General features: G+C 47.4%; 1 protein-coding gene across 12 annotated transcripts in view; it reads left to right on the forward strand.

The window, feature by feature from the left end:
- Positions 1-1,911: 1,911 nt before the first annotated feature.
- The window catches only part of ep300b (EP300 lysine acetyltransferase b), a 35,166-nt gene continuing 15,239 nt past the window's right edge, over positions 1,912-21,838 (forward strand). For 3 of the 12 annotated variants that reach the window (XR_012927399.1, XM_076032266.1, XM_076032274.1), the window contains exons 1-20: positions 1,913-4,208; positions 6,273-6,931; positions 7,272-7,451; positions 9,251-9,626; positions 10,022-10,135; positions 10,231-10,476; positions 10,576-10,681; positions 10,791-10,919; positions 11,716-11,833; positions 11,945-12,122; positions 12,390-12,467; positions 12,590-12,675; positions 12,793-12,936; positions 13,209-13,796; positions 16,064-16,312; positions 16,449-16,653; positions 17,134-17,285; positions 19,014-19,253; positions 20,190-20,278; positions 21,507-21,617. Coding sequence is in view for 11 of the 12 variants with exons in the window: in XM_076032266.1 (XP_075888381.1) it covers positions 4,115-4,208; positions 6,273-6,931; positions 7,272-7,451; positions 9,251-9,626; positions 10,022-10,135; positions 10,231-10,476; positions 10,576-10,681; positions 10,791-10,919; positions 11,716-11,833; positions 11,945-12,122; positions 12,390-12,467; positions 12,590-12,675; positions 12,793-12,936; positions 13,209-13,796; positions 16,064-16,312; positions 16,449-16,653; positions 17,134-17,285; positions 19,014-19,253; positions 20,190-20,278; positions 21,507-21,617 (4,142 nt within the window). In the remaining variant the exon portion in view is untranslated. Of the gene's footprint in view, positions 4,209-6,272; positions 6,932-7,271; positions 7,452-9,250; positions 9,627-10,021; positions 10,136-10,230; positions 10,477-10,575; positions 10,682-10,790; positions 10,920-11,715; positions 11,834-11,944; positions 12,123-12,389; positions 12,468-12,589; positions 12,676-12,792; positions 12,937-13,208; positions 13,797-16,063; positions 16,313-16,448; positions 16,654-17,133; positions 17,286-19,013; positions 19,254-20,189; positions 20,279-21,506; positions 21,618-21,838 lie in introns of all 12 variants that reach the window. The other 9 variants (XM_076032267.1, XM_076032273.1, XM_076032275.1 and 6 more) reach the window with 9 other exon arrangements.

Genomic DNA, 21,838 nt, shown 5'->3' on the forward strand with positions numbered 1-21,838 from the left:
CTGCTCAATTAGTTCCAAAAAATACTTATATGCTGTAACTGTATTAAATATCGTTTGTCAACAGTAATCTAGGGCATTTTCTCTCAGCGTTTTCTAGAGTTAAAAATTTTTTTTGCGTGCTTCTAGTGGTGGCAGGAGAAGGCCGTGACTGTTGCACCCTAGCCTTAAAAACCACCGAAAAAGACAACAGAACTGGGACACGTTCTGTCTGGTGTGGCTGACGACATTTCAGGAATTTGTAAATACTTTGAAAAAAGTCTTGACGGAACACGTTCAAGGTCAACGGGACAAACAACTGCGCGGAATCAAACTGTTTTTACGGGAACAGGTAACAATTTCTTACTAGGTGCTAACAATTGCGACTACAAATGCGATACAGTTTTGCGGAGACACGATTGATGTTAGCAGTTGCATACAGTTGTATTGTGTACGATGACGCACCCTCCTCAATTCATTTCAGAGGCTTTTCAATGCTCTTCTTTCATCCCCACTCATTTTGAAATTGTAGGCATCTGGATATGAGAGCGTACAGTATGTGAAGCTGAAACTCAAGACGGCACTCATCCTTGAAGAGCAGAGTTGTAGGCGACTACTTGAAGACGTTTCACCTTTCATCCAAAAGGCTTCCTCGGTTCTAAAAATAGTTTTGGGAGTCCCAGGTATTTAACCTCAGTGGGGAACACCTTCGAGGTGGTTCTGAGGGTTGCCCCACTTCACCAGCATGCAAGGGGTTTTGTTGCACTGGTAGTTTGAAACCCTTTAATGGGTTTTTACCCCACCTTGTGGGATGACTCTGATCAAAGAAGGGTCGCTTCAGTTGAGCGTGGACGGCTTCTTTCGCACCTCTCTAAAACCATCTGTCCTCCCTTTGCAGGATGTGAACGCTGGAATCCTTGAATGACTTTTCTCCTTCAAAAGCAGTCCTGAAGTAAAATACACCTATGCAAATAAAATGGGGTAGAAGATACTGCGCTACAGAGGCGGCGGCACCTCTGAACGACTGCTATCTGCAAGTGTAACTTTGGTGTTACAGTAGCACATTGAAGTGCCTATCAGCTTATTTGGTCTTAACTTTGACTCTTGCATAATGCAATATATGTCCAAAGATGTATAACTGATTAAAACATAAAATGATGTGGTATTTTTTAAAATAGATTTAAAAAAACACGAGATAACACAAGATTTGTCCAATCAACACCCAAATAACTAAAGATAATTAGTTATATTTTCAGTATAACTGATTAAAATAAACAATCAGGGTTTGTCCAATTAACCCAAAAATACTTTTTGAACAGGCATCCACAATTTAAATGTTTTCTATGGGCTCTTCATGAAAAAGATACATGAAATAAACTCATTATTTTTTTTATTTTTTTTTTAAGAGTTTCATGTCAGGTTCCTGGCTTTCAGATCTTTCATATTGAATTTAGTTTTTATTTGTTGTTGACATTGAATTCATATTATTTCGCACACTTAATCAAACAATAAACAATTCGGTCACATTGTTGCAACAGTTTTTTGTTTTTTTTTAAATGCGGTTTTGGTTTAAAAGAATGGCTGTACATATGACATGATAATAATTATTATTTTTTTAATCACTTTTGTTGAATTGACTTCAAAACCGGTGAAAAGGGGGTTAGGCTTAGCCTTCCTTTCCCGGGATAAGACAGGGAATAATGGGGAGCGAACGGTGGAGCTCGACCGTCCCCCTTACCGAGCGGCGCTAGCGCGGAGAGCCTGCCGGTGAAGACCGTGGAGGAGGGGGAAAAAAGAGAGATAGGAAGAGAGAGAGAGAGCGCGCACGGAACCGGCTCACGGACAAACCCGAACACCCACGAAGACTACCCCCCTCTTCCTCGGCTTCCCCCCCCCACCCCACCCGCCTCCCTTTTCACGCCTAATGTTGCCGTGCGCCCCCCTCCCCCCGTATCAGAGGAGTAGAAACAACAAGCCGCCATTTTGTTTGTGCGGACGGACCGTCAGAAACAGGAGGAGATAACCGAGAGACGGAGCCACTCCGGTGTCGGGACGGCAGGACAGCCCGCGACGGTCAGCGAAACGTAGCCCCGCGCCGCGACACGGGGGAGAAAACCGGTGGCGGAGGGACACGCGCTTCGCCCCCCAGCGGAGAGCCGCCGCCGACGACGACCAAAAAGGGACGAAGGAGAAGAAGAAGAAGCCGAGGCGGTGATATATAAAATACGTGTGCATGAGAAGGAAGCACTCCGAAAAATCCCAAGGAAGGGGGGGGTGTTTGCGAGAGCGGCGGAGAGGCGGAAGAGGGCAATATATTAATCACAGCGAGGGGAGAGAGGGGAGAAAAGCGGCGGAAAAAAAGGGGGAAAAAACATCAACATGAGAAATGGTCATGTCTCCGTCGCGGAGGAAGGGAAGAGTCCGCATAGAGCATTATTTAAATAAATTGCTGCCGGGTAGACGGGAGAGGTGGAAAGAGTGACGGGTTTTTAAAAAAGAAAAGGGGGGAATTTGGCCAGGATCAACGCGAAGGGGGGGCCGTTCTCCATCACAAAGAGTCAATGAGAGCATTTTCTTTTTTCTTTGGTCTGGCCAAAATATTATTTTAGCAAGGTGTGTGTGCGTGCGTGTGTGTTTTAACGCGTGCCGATGTGAAGCCTTCATCCGAAAATCAAGCGATAGCCATAATTTCTCAGCGAACCATCTTCCCCTTTTTCGCTCGTTTTTTTTTCCTCCGTTCTCTCTCTTGGCCAGTCGTCGCATAGTTGCAACCCGCTCTTCGTTTCGCGTCTCGTCTATTCCTCCTCGTCCTCAATTATTTCACTTAACTTGTTTTTAATCCGGAGAATGTCGAGCGTTTGACGCCACTCAAACCAAACCAAGGCGAGCTGGGGAAGGGGGTGGGGGGGTTCAGGAGCGCAAGATAACTCACCCGCCCTCCCTGGAAAAACACAACTAATTGGATCAATCTGACTAGTAAGCGACTGATTGGCAATCTCAGCCGCGGTTGCCCCCCCGAGCCCACGCGCCCAACCCCTTGGTTGTGTCAATCAAGTGAAGTCGCCCAAAAGCCTTTATTTCTGCTCAGAGATTCTCTTTCCCAAAGCGCCGCTGACTATTCGCGCAATACGGAAAAACAACAACAACCAACAACAACGTGCAATACAAGCGAGTTATTTCTTGCACGGGTCGCTCGCTCGCGAAAAAACAAAAACAAAACCGTGCACAGTTTGCACGAGAAGTCACGCATGGGATGTTCGTTTGCCATAGATTCCCCCTCCGTTGCAAGCGAAGCGACTAACCTGCGAGTTGTCTCCGCTCCCTCTACAACGCAACACAACACGGGTTTTCGGTCACATTACCGAGCGCTTCTCTCTCTTAACTAAAAGCGCAGTCGCTTGGACCCCCAACCCCACTCCACCAAACCACCCCACCCCCTACGACTTTCTTGTTTTGGAGACGAGTTTGGAAGCGGTGGCATCGGTGCCAGCCAGCCAAAAGATGCCCGGGCAAAAGAAAGACTCGTTAATGCAACCGCGGATCTAAAAAAGCTGTTGCGCTCCACCTCCACTACCAACAACCCCACCATCAAGCAAGAAGTTAAATCGGGAACAATCCCGGCTATGATCGTAGTTCTCATCCCAGTGGTGGCCCGGCCAAGTGGAGCGATCGGAGAGCTGAAATACGGGATTTGTCCGCTGGACGATGGTGCGTCGTCGGCTTGAAGGCAGCAGCAGCAGCAGCGCGGTGGACGGTGGTCCCTTCGAGGCGGGTTTTGTCGCAGAAGAGGAGGCTACATGAGGTTTCCCGAGGGCCGCACGCTTGCCTTTTCCGCCGACTCCACCTTCCCACCACCACCACCTCCTCCGCCTCCTCCTGTTCAAATCTGTGAAGAAACAAAATCTCCCGACAGGGAAAGGGGGGGCTGATATCTGCAGAGTATAGACCGGGGAGGGACGTATCTGAGGGAGAGTTGAAACATTGCCGTCTTATCCCCTACCGTCCCCCCCGAGCGGTGGGGGGAAACGATTTGAACATTGTTTACAAGGAGCCAGGAGGGGGGACGCAATAAGGGAAATACATTTGACCCCCTTTTTTGTGGATTTACTGTTCTTTTTTTTTTTAATTCGTCAAAAATATGGCCGATAATGTCTTGGAGTCCGGCCCGCCTTCAGCCAAGAGGCCCAAGCTGTCCTCTCCTGCTCTCTCCGTGTCTGCAAGTGATGGAAACGGTAAATACACTTTCTTTCATTTATACGATCTGGGCAAATGTCTCTTTTCCTTTAATTGCCACACGGTGTGTTTCAATACTTTGCTTCTGGAGCCACTGTAGAGTTGAACATCAACTTGGTTTTGCTTGATAGTTGCTTCATAAACTAATGTTTTTAAACCTTTCGACTGCCACACTCGGGAAAACAAAGCGATGTGCGAAACTGGTCCGCTACGAACAAAATAAATGTTGGTACTATCGACTGGAGCAACTTTACGCCAGGGATGTTTTGATGTGCTAGCCTCAACAGGCTAACTAGCCACTTACTCTGATGTCTACCTCCAAACAATGGAATGGTCCGGGTCGCCCCGGTTAGCTTTAAACTTGCCGAGTTGCGACTGGCGCTAATCAACTGGAGTGATGGAAAGGCAAACGCCTAAAACAACGTCCTTCAATAAAGCAATGCAAATGGAGTTAGACCTGTTTTTCTGTGCGAGCTTTAAGAGAAAGTAACGGTAACCGAGCGAGCTAGCTTGCTAGCAAGCTAACAACCGGCTCAGCTGAGCTTGGTAGCTGGCTAGGCAAAAAAGAGTGTTGGATAAAAAACTTTCTTCGCACGTTTGGTCATTGAAATGTCCTTTCAATGCGCACTAACGAACTTTGAAGCCAACAATAAAGAGCCATGTATCTGTATTTTTCGTGTTTGCCTCACGCTGTTTACCCACAACTCGGACTTCTTTCGCAAACTATTGTATCCCCACCAGCTATTGTTCGACACTTAACCAAAGTTGCGCAAAGCGTTGTTGAAGAGACCGCGCCGTCGCGAGCAGATTTCAACTTTCATCGCGTTCAAAGACGAAAGAGCATCCGCCGACTCAAAATCCTTGCCCGTCGCCTCTTTTGTACAAGTGCTTGTAGTTTCTCATTTGTTAAACCAACGAAGCCTATTCTTGCTCCCCGTCCATTGTCTGGTTGAAGGGTGACACTGCTGTACTTGTTGCTACGTTTCTTTCAGACCATCATTCAGACCTTTATCCACGCATTATTAATGAAATTAATAAAACGAACTTTAATCATTTTAATTGATATTTGTAACCCCCCCCCAAAAAAAAGTTAGCTAATTTTTTTATTGTACGGTAAAGTGCTGCAAACCTCTGGCTGTAAACAAAACTATAAGCTATAATAACATTGACACCAGTGAAAACTGTTGCCACTGCATGTCACTTTGTCAAAATATGATATACATGGCACCTCTGTGGCAGACCTTTACGCTCAAAAGAGTAATGCCAAAGTGTAGTACATTCACTAATGGCTTTCTAACTTTGTGTGTGTGTGTGGGGGGGGGGGAATGCAACTTCTTCTCTTTTATCCAACCCCTCAACTCATCGTGCGCATCAATGTCAGTGAGTTATGGTGTCGATGCCCGGTGACATATTTTAGCTTGCTTTTTTAGAATGAAAAGTTTTCTCTTGCATGGAAAAAGTCAAAGAGAATTTGAAAAGTTCACATCCATCCTCCCTCTTTAAAACTCGACTTATACACTACCGCACCTCCCAAGAAATCAAGCTTTGGTTCGGACGTTGTGAATGATACTGGCTCGTTTGCTCTCCTCCCCAAAGCTACAACTCGGGGCCGTGAGCGCAAGTCATTGTATTACTGCTACTGTCGTATACAACTTGCCAAAATCAGAAAATATCTGAAATGCCTTTCCTCATCTATGACTGACAAGAATGCTATCCTCTCTCTCTTCCCTTCACAATTCTGTGTTGTGAGAGTGTATATTGTACAAGTGCGTCCAATGAAGAAGTTCCCAGTGCGGAGGCTTTGGCATAGAGTGCTGCGAGGAGCCAGCAAAGACTCCTAAATCAGGCTCAAATCAGCATCACTGGCTTTTGAGACTTGACTGCCTTGGTTTGCCACCTAATTGTTTGTCAATTTCTTTTTTTCAATATGCCCACCACTAAGACAATTTATTGCCCCTGCAACAAGTCTTTCTCACAATGTTCCACATGTTAGGGTTGCGTCTTCCTCTCATAAAAACTACATTTTAACCCCCCGACTTTGCATCTTTCCCTCCGTGCGGCAGATTTCGGTTCGCTCTTTGAGCTGGAACACGACCTGCCGGATGAGCTCATCAGCTCGGCCGACCTGGGCCTCACCAACGGGGGGGATTTCAGCCAGATCCACACCAGCCTCGCCAGCCTCGGAGGAGGGCTCGGCGTGGGAGGCCAGGATGCAGCTGCGAAACACAAGCAGTTGTCGGAACTGTTGCGTGCTGGAGGCCCGGCACAGCAGGGGGGACCCACATCCAACAGCACAGCACCAGGGGCTCCCATGAGAATGATGGGAGGTGTCGGCGTCTCCCCGGGTGGACCTCAGGGCATGCACCCCCAGGCTCAGCAGCAGCAGCTGCAGCAGCAGCAGCAGCAGCAGCAGCAGCAGCAGCATGGACTAATGCAGCAGGTCGGGATGGTTGGAGGAGTTTCGGCGATGAACCGGGCAGCCGCCATGTCGGGGGCCCAGAAAGGCAACCCTGGACAGCAGCAACAGCAGGGCCTGATGGGCGGCCAGGTGATGAACGGCTCGCCAAGAATGGGTTACCCCGGGAATGCAAGCTTAGGTAGCAATAGCAATCTGCTGGCCGAAACCCTACAGCAGCAGCAGCAGCAGCAGCAGGGGGGTCAGCAACTGGGACCCGGGGGTCAGACGGCGATGCGACAGCAGCAACCAGGAGCAATGAACAAGGTACACGCTGATATCCCTCGTCTGCAACCCTGGGTTTAACTTTGCTACTTGGGCATGTTAGGCGCACGTAAAGGCAATATTACGCACCAGTGTAACTAGTGATTTTTTTTGTTTTTTCATTGCTAGTCGGCGATCTACAAGATCTGTGTTAATTGATTGACCGCGCACACACACACACACACAAGTGCTCTAATGCTTTAGAAATAATCTAAAACCAATAAAAAAAAAAAGGCAAATGTTGAGATCCTTTTCTGACTGCTAACTTATGTCCGTACCATGATGCTATTATATCCCCATTCAAATGTTTCCTTTCCTTTCCCTCCACTCTGCTCCCTTTCAGATGAATATGATGGCCAACGCGGGCCCCTATGGTGGTCCGTACGGCCAATCTGCCGGCCAGGGGATGCCTGGAGCAGGGCTGGGCCCACAGCTCCAGAACAAGGCGGCCATGCCCAACAACATCGCCAACCAGTTCAACATGGACAAGAAGACGCCGCCTGGCCAAGGCATGCCCGGCATGGTGAGCTGGAAAAAGTGGCCTCTCCAAACTGCACCGGCAGCGTGTTCTCGCGCGAGCGCGATGCGGCTTTTCCAGCGTCCAGTCAAAGATGAAACAATTGGTTGGAAGGCTTTTCTGAATTGTTCAAAAGCAAAATGGGAAAAAAAAATAAAAAAATCTCATGTCCGTTTGGACCCGCGATTCAAAAGTGAACGGCAGGCGCACAGGTACTTCACTGCAGGGACTTACTGTGCAGAGAAGTGAATGATTTACAGGAACACGCGGCCGGCTCACAAAAGTACGGGTGTGGTTTTTAATGTCCCCCCGCCCCCCCACTTTTATTCTTAACTCAGATTCATTCAATGACTTCTCATAGGCATGTTAAACACACCCTGTGTGTGTGTGTGTGTGTGTGTGTGTGTGTGTGTGTGTGTGTGTGTGTGTGTGTGTGTGTGTGTGTGTGTGTGTGTGTGTGTGTGTGTGTGTGTGTGTGTGTGTGTGTTGTGTGACTAGAGGCCGTTCCAAAACATTTTCAGAGGTGTGGCTATTTTCAGCAAACGTAAACACTCCCTTCAGATCGCGACGCAACAACACGTCCAACCAACCTGTTTTATCCTGCATCAGTTAAAGTTTAGCTCTTTTTTTTTTTTTTTCTGTGCTAGATTTTGGCTTCAAAACCAAGGTGACTGTCGATACTGCTGATGAATCACTTGAGGCCTTTACGTATTTCCCCCAGTGGCGCTGTTCAGATTGATCCAGACCTTGGTTTTGGACAAAGTCAACCAAGTCGCTGTACCATCCTACATCTGCACCTTTTGGAGATTTTGTGTCCCATAAGCAGCGATTGGGTAATTTAATGTAGACAATTGAGAAAGTTGAAAGACTTACTGGATGGCACCACTCTGTAGACGGACCGGTGTTACTGGCGCCTCGCTTGAGTGGATGAATTGAACAATTTTACCTCAGAGTTGTTCTGCAAAAAAATCACTGCGTTTACATGCACAGCTCAAAATTCAGTTTTCTGGCCTAATCGGACTTCTCTCCTCGTCCCGGTTTACACGCAGCTGAGAAAATCGCATTATTCACGGCAACGTGTCCCCCTCCCCAACACTAGGGGGCAATACGAGTCTTTTCGGCGTGTTAATTTCTGGTTGACCTCTCTCTATAACACCGGTGTAGTGTCCGTACTGCTCTTCAATTTAACGGGTTCTCAAGTCGCAGTCTCACATCTACCAGCCGAATGACGCACAGGTCGTTTGAGAAACCTTGCGGACTTGGGAAGTTGTTCAGAGCCCCCGGGAAGTAACTACGAGCGCCAATTCCACTCCAGGTGCGTTGTTCTGTATGAACTGGCGACTTGTGCAGAGCACCGTGTCGTTGCACAAATTAACTGGAAAGGTTTGCATGCTGCTTCTGCGAAGGAAGGCTTGCGTCTTCAGTTGTATACGAACCCACAAAAGCTCCACGAGTTTAAGGAACCTGTGCCTTGATTGTTTTTGTTGTTTCCGGGGGCGTGGAGCACGCGCGCATGCATCGTCCAGTTAAACTCCGACTAAGGCGCAGTATACACGAAGGAGAAATTCAAATTCCAATCGCATCATCTGGGTGTCCAACTCCAATCGGAGTTCTCCAACTCCGATCTTAGTCGAACTGAAGCGTTGACATGCACTTCAGTTGACCCGTCATAGTCGGACTAACGCGATAATTTGGTTTTCTCGAGTGTCACGTAAACGTAGTGACTGTCGCACCGCAGCTGGAAGGTCAATATTTCTCCCAAACACTCATTTAAATTCCACTTTACGCTTCTTCTTGTTTCCAAGGCGTCTCAGCAGCAGCAGCAGCAACAGCAGCAGCAGCAGCAGCAGCAGCAGGTGCAGGTGCAACAGCAGCAGCAGCAGCCGCCGCCCGGGTCGGCGGCCGGCGTACCCCTCGGCGGAGCTTCCCCGGCGGGAGGCGGAGGGGCCCCGGTCGGCCTGGGCGCCGTGGGAGCGGGCCCCGGCGCGGCGCCCCCGACGGCCGACCCCGAGAAGCGCAAGCTGATCCAGCAGCAGCTGGTCCTCCTGCTGCACGCGCACAAGTGCCAGCGGCGCGAGCAGGCCAACGGCGAAGTGCGGCAGTGCAACCTTCCCCACTGCCGCACCATGAAGAATGTGCTCAACCACATGACTCACTGCCAGGCTGGCAAGTCCTGCCAGGGTGAGCCTTTTTTTTTTTTTCTTCGAATCCTCCCGCTTTGCCGCTCCGGCGCTCTCGGCAACGCTTGGCAGCGTGGAAACTTCTCGCGCGGCGGTGGCGGCGGCACCGATTCCTCTCTCCATTGCGCTCATTCTTCATTCTCTTCATTGTAGTTTTTCTCCCCTCTGTCTCGCCGGCTGTTCAGTTGTAATTTATCTTTCCCTCCCGCTTCCTCCGGACTGAAATTTATTGCTCTCCATGATTCATTCTGTAACTTTCTGCGGCATCTTCCCCTCTTCTGTTTCCCCTGTATCATCCGAGAGCCAATAACTCACATCTTTCACTCGCTTTCTTTGTTTAAACTTCTTGCTTTTTTCACTCACGGGTCTCTCTCTCCTCTCTCTGTTCTCCCGCAGTGGCTCACTGTGCCTCATCCAGACAGATCATCTCCCATTGGAAGAATTGCACGCGACACGACTGTCCTGTGTGCCTCCCGCTGAAGAACGCTGGAGACAAGAGAAATCAGCAATGTGAGAGGCAAAACGATCCGTCTGTCGCCCTGAGTTGCTTAATGTTTCGTTCCGAATCTCAATCCCACCCCCCCACCCTCTTTTCCTTTCAACAGCGCTTGTCAACAGCGCTGGGGTGGGCCTGGTGAACTCCATCGGTCCGGGCGTTCCCGGCGGCCAGTCCAACGCTGCCAACATGAACCCCCCCAACCAGATCGACCCCAGCTCTATCGAGAGGGCGTACGCTGCCCTTGGCCTTACCTACCAGGGCAACCAGGTGCCACAGCAGCCTTCACAGGCCAACATGCCAAACCAGGGCGGGCTGCAGGGCCAGCCTGCCATGAGGAATCTCAACACGATGGGTCAGTTTGAAACGCCCCCTCGTTTTTTTTTTGTTTTGTTTGGAGTGTGAATGCCTATTTCCTTATGCCGACGTCACCTGATGTGATGTTTCTCACCAGGTGGAAACTCCATGGGAGTGAACGGCGGCGTCGGTGTGCAGCCTCAAAACCAGCAGTCCAACCTGCTGCCGAATGCCTTGATGCACGGCAATATCAATGCGCAGAGGTAGGACGGCAAGATAACTGAAATGCCGACCGGAGCTGAAACCTATTCGTAATCCCTGTAAGTGGTCCGTCTCGCTCCCTCCTCATTTTTCGTTTGCTTCGTCTCGCAGTTTGTTGAGCGACGGCCTGCCCAACTTGGGTTGCATGCCCACTGCGACTCCGCCCTCGGTGGCAGGCATGCGGAAGTCCTGGCACGAAGACATCACTCAGGATCTCCGCAACCACCTCGTCCACAAGCTGTGAGTGCACTATGACAATGCTTCCGATGCCAAACACACATTTGCTGTGTCGCAAAGAAACCAAAAATCAGTGCGCTTCTTTTGTGGTTGTATGTAGTCTTATTCTTGATTGGTTCTGCTTAGGGATGTTAACGAATAATCGATTATTGATTAAGAATTTACTCGATTAAATTCAAATATTCACAATTAATTGAACATTTTTAACACAGCTAGATATCATTATAACAGTGTAGTGGCAGGAAAGGGCAATCCACCTGTAGATACTGTGACGGTCATAATATACCTAGAACAACAACTTTAAAAAAAAAAATAATAATAATAAAGAATGAAATGTGACCCCTTAGAAGTCAACTTAAAGTCAGAGGATAAATGTTTAGGGTGTTTTTACTGTTCTCTAATGTAAAAATGGCTCACATGGTGAGCAACATTATTGAAATGTTAAATAATGCGTTCCTTACACATTTTTTATTGTGAAATTTAGGTTCTCATGAAAAATCACAGCTGATAATCAACTTAGTTTTTCGATCGATCAGCTAATCGTTAACTGATCGATAAGGTCAGTCAACTAACGATTGATGAATGAATCCATCATTTGAATCCCTGGTTCTGCTGCTCGGTTTTATACTGTGAATGTTGTTTATTGCTGTTTGCACGATCTTTAGCATTGCCACTTTTACATTACTTAAAAAGAAGGACAACCGTGCGTGTGACAAATAATGATCTTGAATCTTGAATCACACTTGCCTTGGCCTCTCGTTTAACCTCCTTGCATTCTTTGTGCACGCTTGCGGAGCAGAGTGCAGGCCATCTTCCCCACTCCCGATCCAGCTGCACTCAAGGATCGACGGATGGAGAATCTGGTCGCGTACGCGCGGAAAGTTGAGGGCGACATGTACGAGTCGGCGAACACGAGGGTAAGACACCCGCGCGCACGTCGTCGGACTTTAAAAACACCAAGGGCAGGTCCTCCATTTCTGCCTGAATGCGATGTCTGAAGTGTTTCAACGCCTCTCTCCCTCCGCCAGGCGGAGTATTACCACCTGCTGGCAGAGAAAATCTACAAGATTCAGAAGGAGCTGGAGGAGAAGAGGAGGTCGAGACTCCAGAAGCAGGGCATGATGCCAGGCCAAACTGGCATCTGCTCCCCTGGCCTCCCACCTCAGAGCCTGGGCCAGCCGCCCATGCCCCCTGTGCAACCCCTTAGTGAGTAAACATGCTGTTTTACATCTGTTGCACACTTGTGCATCGGGCTCAAGAAACTAGGAGAGAGGAGCTCTGAAAGAGTTTACCACGATCTGAAGTAATGTGTAGCTTCTGCTAAACCCTTAATATATGTTTAATAATGTTCATAAGAATTCTAATGGGAGCTTTGCCATGTTATGACCGTTTAATTTTGCTGTCCAGTGAGGTTTTTAGTGGATCTTCAACATGACAGAAAGTTTGACTTGAGGTGTGCATCATATCATTCAGACGGTCCCCACGCCGATCCGTCCATGGTCAGACCAAGTGGGCCCAACCAAATGGTCAGCAGGATGCAGAATCCAGCAGGTGAGACTCATAGACGTGTTTTACCTGTTGTCACCTCAAGAAATGCATTGTGCAAAAGGTACAACAGCAGTTGTTTTGATAACACCGTTTCCCACTTTCTCCTTTGCGCACAACTCTTGCAGGAATGAACCAATTTGGCCAGATGGGGATGCAATCCATGGGTCAGAGGTCAACGCCGCCTCTCCCCCACAACACTTCAGTGAACCAGGTTGGTCACATGTTACGTTAGGTTTCTATGAGTAAACCAGAAGAAGCAGTTTCAGTTTTTCGAATCTTTTTTTTTATTTAATTTTTTTTAATGATTGGCAATGCTGTGTCATTTCAGATGGGCGTGGGAGCGCCGAGGATGGGTCAGCCCAATGCAGTGCAGTTACAGAACCAGTACCTCCCTCCAGGCCAGTTCCCTGGGTCCAGTCCAGGACGGGGTTCTGGCATGAATCAGCCCGGAGCGCAGACTGCTGTCCCAGTGGTATGGATTTCAGTCAATGGATCTCATATCGTATCTAGGTTTTTATGGAATTTATGTGCTCGGAAAAATCTCAAGCGTAGTTTAAATCAGGTGCCAGTTTGGCGAATAATTAACTAAACCTCTGTTGGATTTGCCCAAAATGTGTTATATCCTGCATTTATTGGTCACAGTTGTTTCCTAGCTTTGTATGGGAGTTTTAAAAACCATTTTCTAGTCTTAGTGGACACTTGCATATCATCGCTTCATGCGCGGTTTCTCTGCGTTTGCTGCAGCAGAACCAGATGTCGACGCCGCCTTCCCTCCCGGCCAGCAGCCCAACGGCGCAGTCCGCCTCCACCGCGCCAGGCCTGGGAACCCCCGTAGGACCCATGGGACCCGGCAGCGCCAGCGGGGCAGGGCCCTTACCGAGCCTCCCTCCGTCCTCCACTCCCAGCCAGCCCAGCCCCTACCCACACTGTCCACCCCTACGCACCAACTCCCCCTCCCCGGCACGCAGCATCACACCTCAGCCGCAGCACACGCCCCCCGCCTTGCCGCGCTCCCAGACCCCACAGCCACGGACGCCGGGGACTCCCCAGCTGCCCCCTCCTCCGCAGCAGCAGCAGCAGCAAGATTCTTTGCAGCAGCAGCAGCAGCAGCACCAGCAGCAGCAGCAGCAGCAGCAGCAGCAGCAGCAGCAGCAGCTGGGGAAGGGGAAAGGGAAGGGGAAGGGGAAGGGGAAGGGGGCGAACGCGGACAAAAGCGGTCAGCATCCACAGCTGAACCAAGCAGGGGTGCCCCCCGCCGGCCCCCAACCACCTCAGGCCTCTTTGTTGCCTACCCAGAACGCCCATGTGCCAATGCAGCTGCCTCAGACTCCAGTGAGTAAATCAACTCTTTATTACTTGTGTACACCAACACTTGAACACGGGCGAAGTGATGCACTTGCTTCCTGCTCCTCGTTCCTCTTTAAGGAAGTCCTACAATATACAGTCAGCCAAAATAATGTATACACACATCAGGAAAAGAAAACCTTGCATAAATATTTAATTTGTATGAGTACTTCTATTCACACACAGTAGATACTCAAGGATAAAGGTAGATTGATGCGTGTATACATTATTATTTTTGGCTGCCTATATGAATGAATGAATAAATTGAATTTCTTATTGTGTTATGTCCAAATAGGACCCATGCCTTTTGGGATTATGAGACATCACAAAAACTAAATTCTAACATTCACTTCCTGTAGATGACACCACAAAAAGAAAAGCACAACAGACTTGATTGTCCTCCTAGCCCAGGCTTTCTCTAAATGTTTGCCAAGGGCAAATACCTTGTAATCAAAAAAAACATTTTAGTCTGTCTGCAACATTCAGCCACATCAAATCAACAGTTTAACAACTGAATATACTGTATATGCTTCACTGGTCACCACACCTTTAACCGAGTGGCCCTAAACCCCATCTGCTGTGAGTCATCTGATGCTTTCAGGTGAGGAATGATTGCATGATTGCGCGTACTCCTACAGTACTGCGCAAATTAGCCAGTATCCGTTGTACCCTACGGCCAACTGCTTTGAAAACTAGAGGGAACCTCCAAAGGTCGGACCCTCGCAGTCGCAGACTGCGTGACAAGGACATGATGTCGAACATCTTTGCGCCAATAGCCAACCTGAGCAAGAGCGAAGCGCCCACCACCATCACTGTGGCGGGTACATTCCTTCATACCATTCTGTATGAATGGTATCTCCATCTATGGTGATGCGCTGAAAGAGCCAAAAGGAAACCCAGAACCTGGAGCTGCTGCACTGTGTGATATGTTGCAGTAACATTGTCCTCCCTGAAGCTCCTCATTGGAGCTGCACAGGAAAAAAAAACAGAAGTGTTCCTGGAGGCTCTTGCAGAGAAATCAGACAAAGACCCTGAACCGGATCAGATCCCTTCTGAGGTCCTCAGGGGATGTAATGCAGGGTTTGCAAGGCTTCAGTGTTGCCTCACACCCCAAATCCCCGCTTCACACCCGCTTTCACCGTGTCCAGCAACAATCTTATATCCCTCTGATGGTTTGGATCCAGCCCAGGACACAGCGCCACAGGCCTTCTGAGGAGTATATGCAGAGGTGGAACAACTCCCTAGATTTGGGAAGGGAAATCTGCATCTGCATCCTGGCCCCAGACATCTACCTCTAGCTCATCTAGCCAGTAAAGAAGTACTGGCTAAGCTTGGCTCAAAAGTGGTAACATGAAGACAGTTACAATGGCTCCGAAGCCTAAACACCCATCAAAAAGAAAGAACCACTATCTACAAATGACAAGTCAGCTAGTTGAGTGCCCCACCCTCTTATCTCAGCCAACATCCAAGAGAAGTGCCATGGCATTGCCCAGACAAAACCTTGCATCTCCAGGTTGCTGCTATTAGTGTTCTGTACAAAATGCATCACCAAGCACTGTCCAACCAACACGCTGGCCATGCTCCCTTCACTGGTGAAGCTGTGTGCCTTATGACTGGCCAAAAGGGATACCACTCCATGCCTCTGTGCAACAAGTCTTCATATTGGCGTTGAAAGCTCCTTCGCGACGGCCGACGCACTGCAAACCTGTTCACGCTAACGATGTTAACGATCAATCGATTAATTGTCGATTAAGAATTTCATCGATTAAATTCAATTAGTTGCAATTAATGGAACATGTTTTACACGGGTCGTTAATATCATTATAACAGTGTCGTAGCAGGAAAGAGCAATTCACCTGTAGATACTGTGATGGTCATAATAGGGTATTTAGGGTATTTTGTGTTGTCTTTTAAGGTATTTTACTGTTCTGTAATGTAAAAAGGGGTCACATTGGACCCTCAACGTTATTTAAGGGTAAAATAATGTGTTCCTTAAACATTTTTCATTGTCAAACGATTTATGAATTAATCAATAATTTGCATCCCTGGTTCACGCATCCATTCACAAACACATTGGATGCAATTCAGGGTTCTGTGTCTTGCACAAGGACACTTGGATATGTCAACAGTCAAAGCCATTAGGTCATGTGACGACCGTTCGGTCATGTGACGACCAGCTCTTCCAACTGAGCCTCAAAAAGAAATCAGTGTGACTTTGAAGTGACGTTTTTCCGCCCTCCGTCTTTGTCCCGCAGGTGTCTCCAAAGCCCTCCCTGACGTCAGACGGTCCGGTGTCGTCTCCAGCCTCGGTCAACAGCAGCGCTGATCCCAGCTCGCAGCTCTCTCAGGCAGACGGCCCCACCCCCTGCCAGGAAGACGGCAAAGGGGAGGCGAAGAAGCAGCAGCAGCAGGAGGAGGAAGACGAGGCGGGCGACAGCCAAGATGATGTCAAGGGAAAAATGGGCAAGGGTCACCCTGAAATCAAGACGGAGGAAAAACCAGAGGTGAGATTGAGGGTTGGACTCATTCTTCTAATGATCAAAATATCGTTTTTGATGTCTCTGCACCCCCCTGTCAACTTAGGGCTTTAAATCTTGTTGCTCATAAAGCTGCACAACCTGAATATCCCAATATTGGCAGGTTTGCTCTCATATAAAGCAAGAAAAGCCTTCGGGGGACGGCTGCAAAGGCGAGCCCATGGACACGGCCGCGTCCTCCTCGGCGTCTTCGTCGGCCGCTGCCGGCGAGGACAAGAAGCCGGAGGTGAAGAAGGAGCCCAAGGAGGAAGAGGAGGGGTCGGCAGGCTCCCAAAGCTCTCCAGCCAACGCGCAGAGCAAGAAGAAAAGTGAGTCTTGTGAATAATGCAATTCAAGTTTGTTTGTTTGATTGTTTTTGAACCACCAATGGTAGACCAGCTTAGAGGTACATGCCCTCTTTACCACCCAGATTTCCATTTGATTGGCCTTTCGGGTGACTATCTTTTAAGACGACAGATAAGTGGTTTAATTCTGCCGTGCTGTGCAATTTGCCTGTCCGTTCCTATTGTAAAGATACAATTTCAAAAAACAAAGAAGTTTATCTTGCAGGCTTTTCACTTGGCTCTGCGTTAACACACATCTGCTTTACCATTAAGAGTTGCGTCAGGCTTTATCAGTTCCATTTTTCACATTGCTTGCATTGTGTGATTGCATGTGGATCCTGAAATAAATAAATAAATGTGTTTGGACAAAGCCTGAGAGCTCCTTCAAGCGTCCCTCTGACCGGGTTGCCAGGTAAAGAAGAAAAAAAAATTATAGCTAACCTTGTTCTTGCTTCTTCTTGTCAGTCTTCAAGCCGGAGGAGCTGCGTCAGGCTCTGATGCCCACGCTGGAGGCTTTGTACCGGCAGGACCCAGAGTCCCTTCCCTTTCGCCAGCCGGTGGATCCCCAGTTACTGGGAATACCCGTACGTATTCGAACTAGTAACAAAACTAACCTGGTAAGGGACTGCACTGGCTGCCATTTTGCTTCACTTTCTTTCAAAAAAAAAAAAAAAAATGTAGCTTTAATTTTTTTTTTATTTCATTTTCGCCCTTTTTTTTTCCATGCTCAATCATTTGTCTCTCCTGCCATAGCTGCCATATTTATTTCAATTTGTTCACGCGTATCCATTTCTGTTTGTTGTTTTTTTTAGTCCTGTAGCTGATATTTCAAACATTGCATGTCGTAAACAAATTTCAGAAGCGTTTGTGTGAGAGCGCGCTTGTCATTTATAAATCAAAGCAGTGGCTCTCGTGAACAACTTTGCTTAAAAAAGAAATGTCAAACTCTCAAACATGACAGCAAATGGGTATTGAATATTGGCTGTTTAATTGCAAAGTGATCTTTGCTCCAATTACATAACATCATTCCCAAAACCCTAAATAAAAAAACAGTTGAGGGGCCCATTGCTTTCATTTATTGATTTAATTTAGTGTTTTTTTTCCACCCTCCTCTCCGCATAATGTAGGACTTGCTTTGCACCATGATTTGTGTTGTGTCCATCCATCGCTAGCTTTCTAGTTCAGTTCCTAACCAGCAGTAGTGTGACGGTGCTCAGGCAGGCAGTGTGCAGAGCCGGAACACTACTTTAACCTCGCGGTGTTGAAAATGACTCGATTATCATCCTGATGGCATCACTGCCATGTTATTATTATAAGATTTGTTTTTACTATTACACGGTAATAGAAAAATTAAGAATAGTACAAAATTATTAGTTACGAGTAAGTAACTATATATCTTTCCTGTACATTTCTGGCCTTGCCCTAACTGGCATTCGGCTCCGGATGTATGGCAAACTTTTTTTTTTTTTTTTTTTTTTTTTTTTTTTTAAATAGCTAAAATCAAGAAAGCCACATCCTTCCTACTCGTCAACAAAGAAGAGAAATAACCTCGCTGCAGAAGCAGGCAGCTTGTCAATTTGAATGTTTTTGGATTTTTTTGCCGCCACAACTCAAATTTGTCGTTCACTTTAGCCGATTGACACACTGTGGTGTTGGTGTCAGTCAGTCAATCCAATCCAATCCAGTCCCTCTGGCCTCTTGCCTCGCCTGGGCACCGTTAGGTTTGAGCTCTGTGATCCTGTGGCCTCTCATGCTGCTGGCTCTGTTAAAGGCCCCACGCCAATGCTTTGTTGCTTTAAGAAAAAGGAAAAAAAAAGTCAAGCAAATGTGACCTCTTGTTGCCGCTGCTCTGTTTTTCTTGGTTTTGCACCCTGATCACCCAAAAGCTTTTGCTTCCTTTCAGTCGGTAGCAGCGAACTAAGCAGCTTGTAGACCCTGAACGAAACATAAGTGTTTTTAAGATCAATTTTAGGCCCGTTTTTTTTTTTTTTGTCAGAATTATTTATTTTTTTGACTGTGGCTGCCAGAGGACCATGAACGCCTTTGCGATGCGTTCACGGCCTCTGTCTCACGCCACAGACCGGCGGATTAGGGGTGCAAAACGGAGAGCCGGAGGGCAGAAACTGTCATGTCTCTCTTGTTTGCACGTGAACCTTCTTTTCTGCAGCGCTCAACAACATTGTCCCCCTGCACCCTCTTCTCTCCCACCTCCGGCCCCGCCCGCTCGCCACCTCCACCTCCACCTCCTCAACATCTCCTCCTGTCTGCCCTCGGACTGCCCCGCCCCCTCCCTCGCCCACCCTACCGGACGCCGCACCCCCAACCCTACACTTCTGCAACGACAGGACTACTTTGACATCGTGAAGAACCCCATGGACCTGTCCACCATCAAGAGGAAGCTGGACACAGGGCAGTACCAGGAGCCGTGGCAGTACGTGGAGGACATCTGGCTGATGTTCAACAACGCCTGGCTGTACAACCGCAAGACGTCCCGCGTCTACAAGTACTGCTCCAAGCTGGCCGAGGTGTTCGAGGCGGAGATCGACCCTGTCATGCAGGGCCTGGGATACTGTTGTGGGAGAAAGGTGAGTGCAGAGCGCATCCTTTGATTGTCTCCGTCTGAATTCTCTGGTCTGAGACATGGGATTGTTTTTTGTTTTTTTTTGGGGGGGGGGTTAATATATATATATTTTTATGAATGAGAGGGGCATGTGTTTGTTAAGACTGGTTGCTACTTGCTCGCTACATGCTAACGGCAGCAGTTTTGCACGCGTCTCATAGTGAACACACTCAACGTATTCAATCTATAGTCTTCTCCAAGTATGACACTTGCGACACACCCAGCCAGTAGCGGAATTTAGCATCAAGCCTAATTTAGCGTTATAACCAATAGGCATGCAAATTATCGATTAATTCATTAATTGTTAGTTGATCGATTCAACTTATCGATCGATTAATGATTAATTGACAAGAGAACCTAAATTTCACAATGAAAAATGTGTAAGGAACATTATTTAACCCTCATAATATACCCTAATAATAATGTTGAGGGTCCAATGTGAGCCATTTTTACATTAGTGAACAGTAAAAACACCCTGAACATTTATCCTCTGACTTTAAGTTGACTTCTAATGGGTCACGTTTCAACTTTCTTTAAAAAAAGTTGTTTAAAAGCAACTTGTTCCAGGTATATATGACCATCACAGTATCTACAGGTGAATTGCTCTTTCCTGCCACTACACTGTTATGATATTAACTACCCGTGTAAAAAAAAAAAAAATCAATTAATTGCAACTTATTGAATTTAATCGATGAATTTCTTAATTGACAATTAATCGATAATCGATTCATTGTTAACATAACCTGGTTGTTGTTTTTTTCTATATATATGATGTGTGGTGTCTGAGTGACTTTCCTGGGGTGTTATTTTTATGTATTTATTTGTTTGTTGTTTTTTTTAACAGTTCTTGCTCAGTTCTCCTGCTGACTTAATCTTTTCGCCCTTTCTTTCATTTCTACAGTTTGAGTTTTCCCCCCAAACCCTATGCTGCTACGGAAAGCAGTTATGCACCATCCAGCGTGATGCTGCGTACTTTAGCTACCAGAACAGGTACGTACCGCAGGCACACCAAAGCACACTGAACACAGACCAGTAGCATTGAAATATACATATATGCAGTATATATAAGACAATCATTTTTTCTAAGTGTCAGCCACAAACGCTGTGCAAGTGATGAGAGACGGCTGCTGGCTTCTGCTTGTCACATGATGTGTGTTGATCTCCGATGCCACGCTTCTAGCAAAGCAAAAGCAATCGATCACCGCATTCGCAGATGAGCTTTAATTTGGCTTTAACCTTTTTTTAACCCCCCCTGGCGCTATGTTTGTATTTCGCCTGTTTGAATTTTTTTTTTTTTTTTTTTTTACGTCGTCATTCATAAAGTGGGCTCCTACCTTCAGCGGGTCCTTGATTCTGTCGTGTCCAGTGTTGATGGAATTTGCATTCGCGGCTCATGATGGAAAATCAAACTTGGTCGTGGGTGGTTGGTGGGGGAGGGGAACTGATTGGCACCACTAGAAGGAAGGCCTCCACTTTATAAATGAGCTGAAAGGATGATGGGTCTCTGTTGCTTTACTTTGATTTATTTATTTATCTATTTATTTTACCTCATCCTCCCTTTTCATGTGCAGAGACTCGTATCCTCACCCCCGCCCCCTCGTCCACAGCTCCTAGTGGTCTCTCATGTTGCTGTAATGTTGTTGTTGTTGTTGTTGTTGTTTACCACTGGACGTTTGACGCTAATCTTTGCTTTGCCTTGGCTCTCTGTCCTCTGTTGGTTGTTGTTCACATCCTGTCCGTCCTCTTTGTCCCTCTTCCTCCCCCTCTCTGTCCCCTCCCCCCATCGTCTGACCTGTAACAATTTATTTCACGCTTCCTCTTCTTTTTTTTTGGTTCTTTTTTTTATTTATTTTTTTTTAATTTTTTTTTTAATTTTTGACCTTCCCTCCACCTCTTCATCCCCCTCCCCTTCTCTCCTTCCTTTTTTTTTTTTTTTTTTTTTTTTTTTTAACGCTTGTGATGTCTGCATTGGCCTGTTTTGGTGTGACCAATCATCTACTCCAAAAAAAAACAACAATTTACGCGCAAAATCAAAACGCCCACCCAACACAAAAACCCTGCATCACGATTGGCTGCTTCCTCCTGGCGACGACCCACCTTGCCCTCTGCCTCCTCCTGCGTGTGCGCCCCCCGGCCTGCCCTGCCCTGCCCTGCCCTGATTGGTGGCTGCTTCTTCGTGCCCTCTCTGTGATTGGCTGTGCTGATGGCGAACGTGTAGTTCACCAAAATATGGGCTTCTTGCTGACAGGTACCACTTCTGTGAGAAGTGTTTCAACGAAATCCAGGGTGAGAGTGTTTCCCTGGGAGATGACCCCTCCCAGCCTCAGACGTAAGTATGGGTTCAATTGAGCAAGTAGGATCAGTGGTGTCAATGAACACAACCGGCACAATTTCTTTTGCCAGTTTAGTTTGGATTATTTATCTTTACTCATTCTTATACTGGTAGTTTAATCAAAACCTGTGATTTACCAGCTCCACTTCAGAAGTCATTACAGTCTTTACATTTGTGCTGGATGATATAAGTAGTTAAAGCAGCAGTAGGTAGTGTTG

Source organism: Nelusetta ayraudi, unplaced genomic scaffold, assembly GCF_046127955.1.
Source record: "Nelusetta ayraudi isolate G7.1 ecotype Tasmania unplaced genomic scaffold, CSIRO-AGI_Nayr_v1 ptg000034l, whole genome shotgun sequence".
NCBI lineage: Eukaryota > Metazoa > Chordata > Actinopteri > Tetraodontiformes > Monacanthidae > Nelusetta > Nelusetta ayraudi.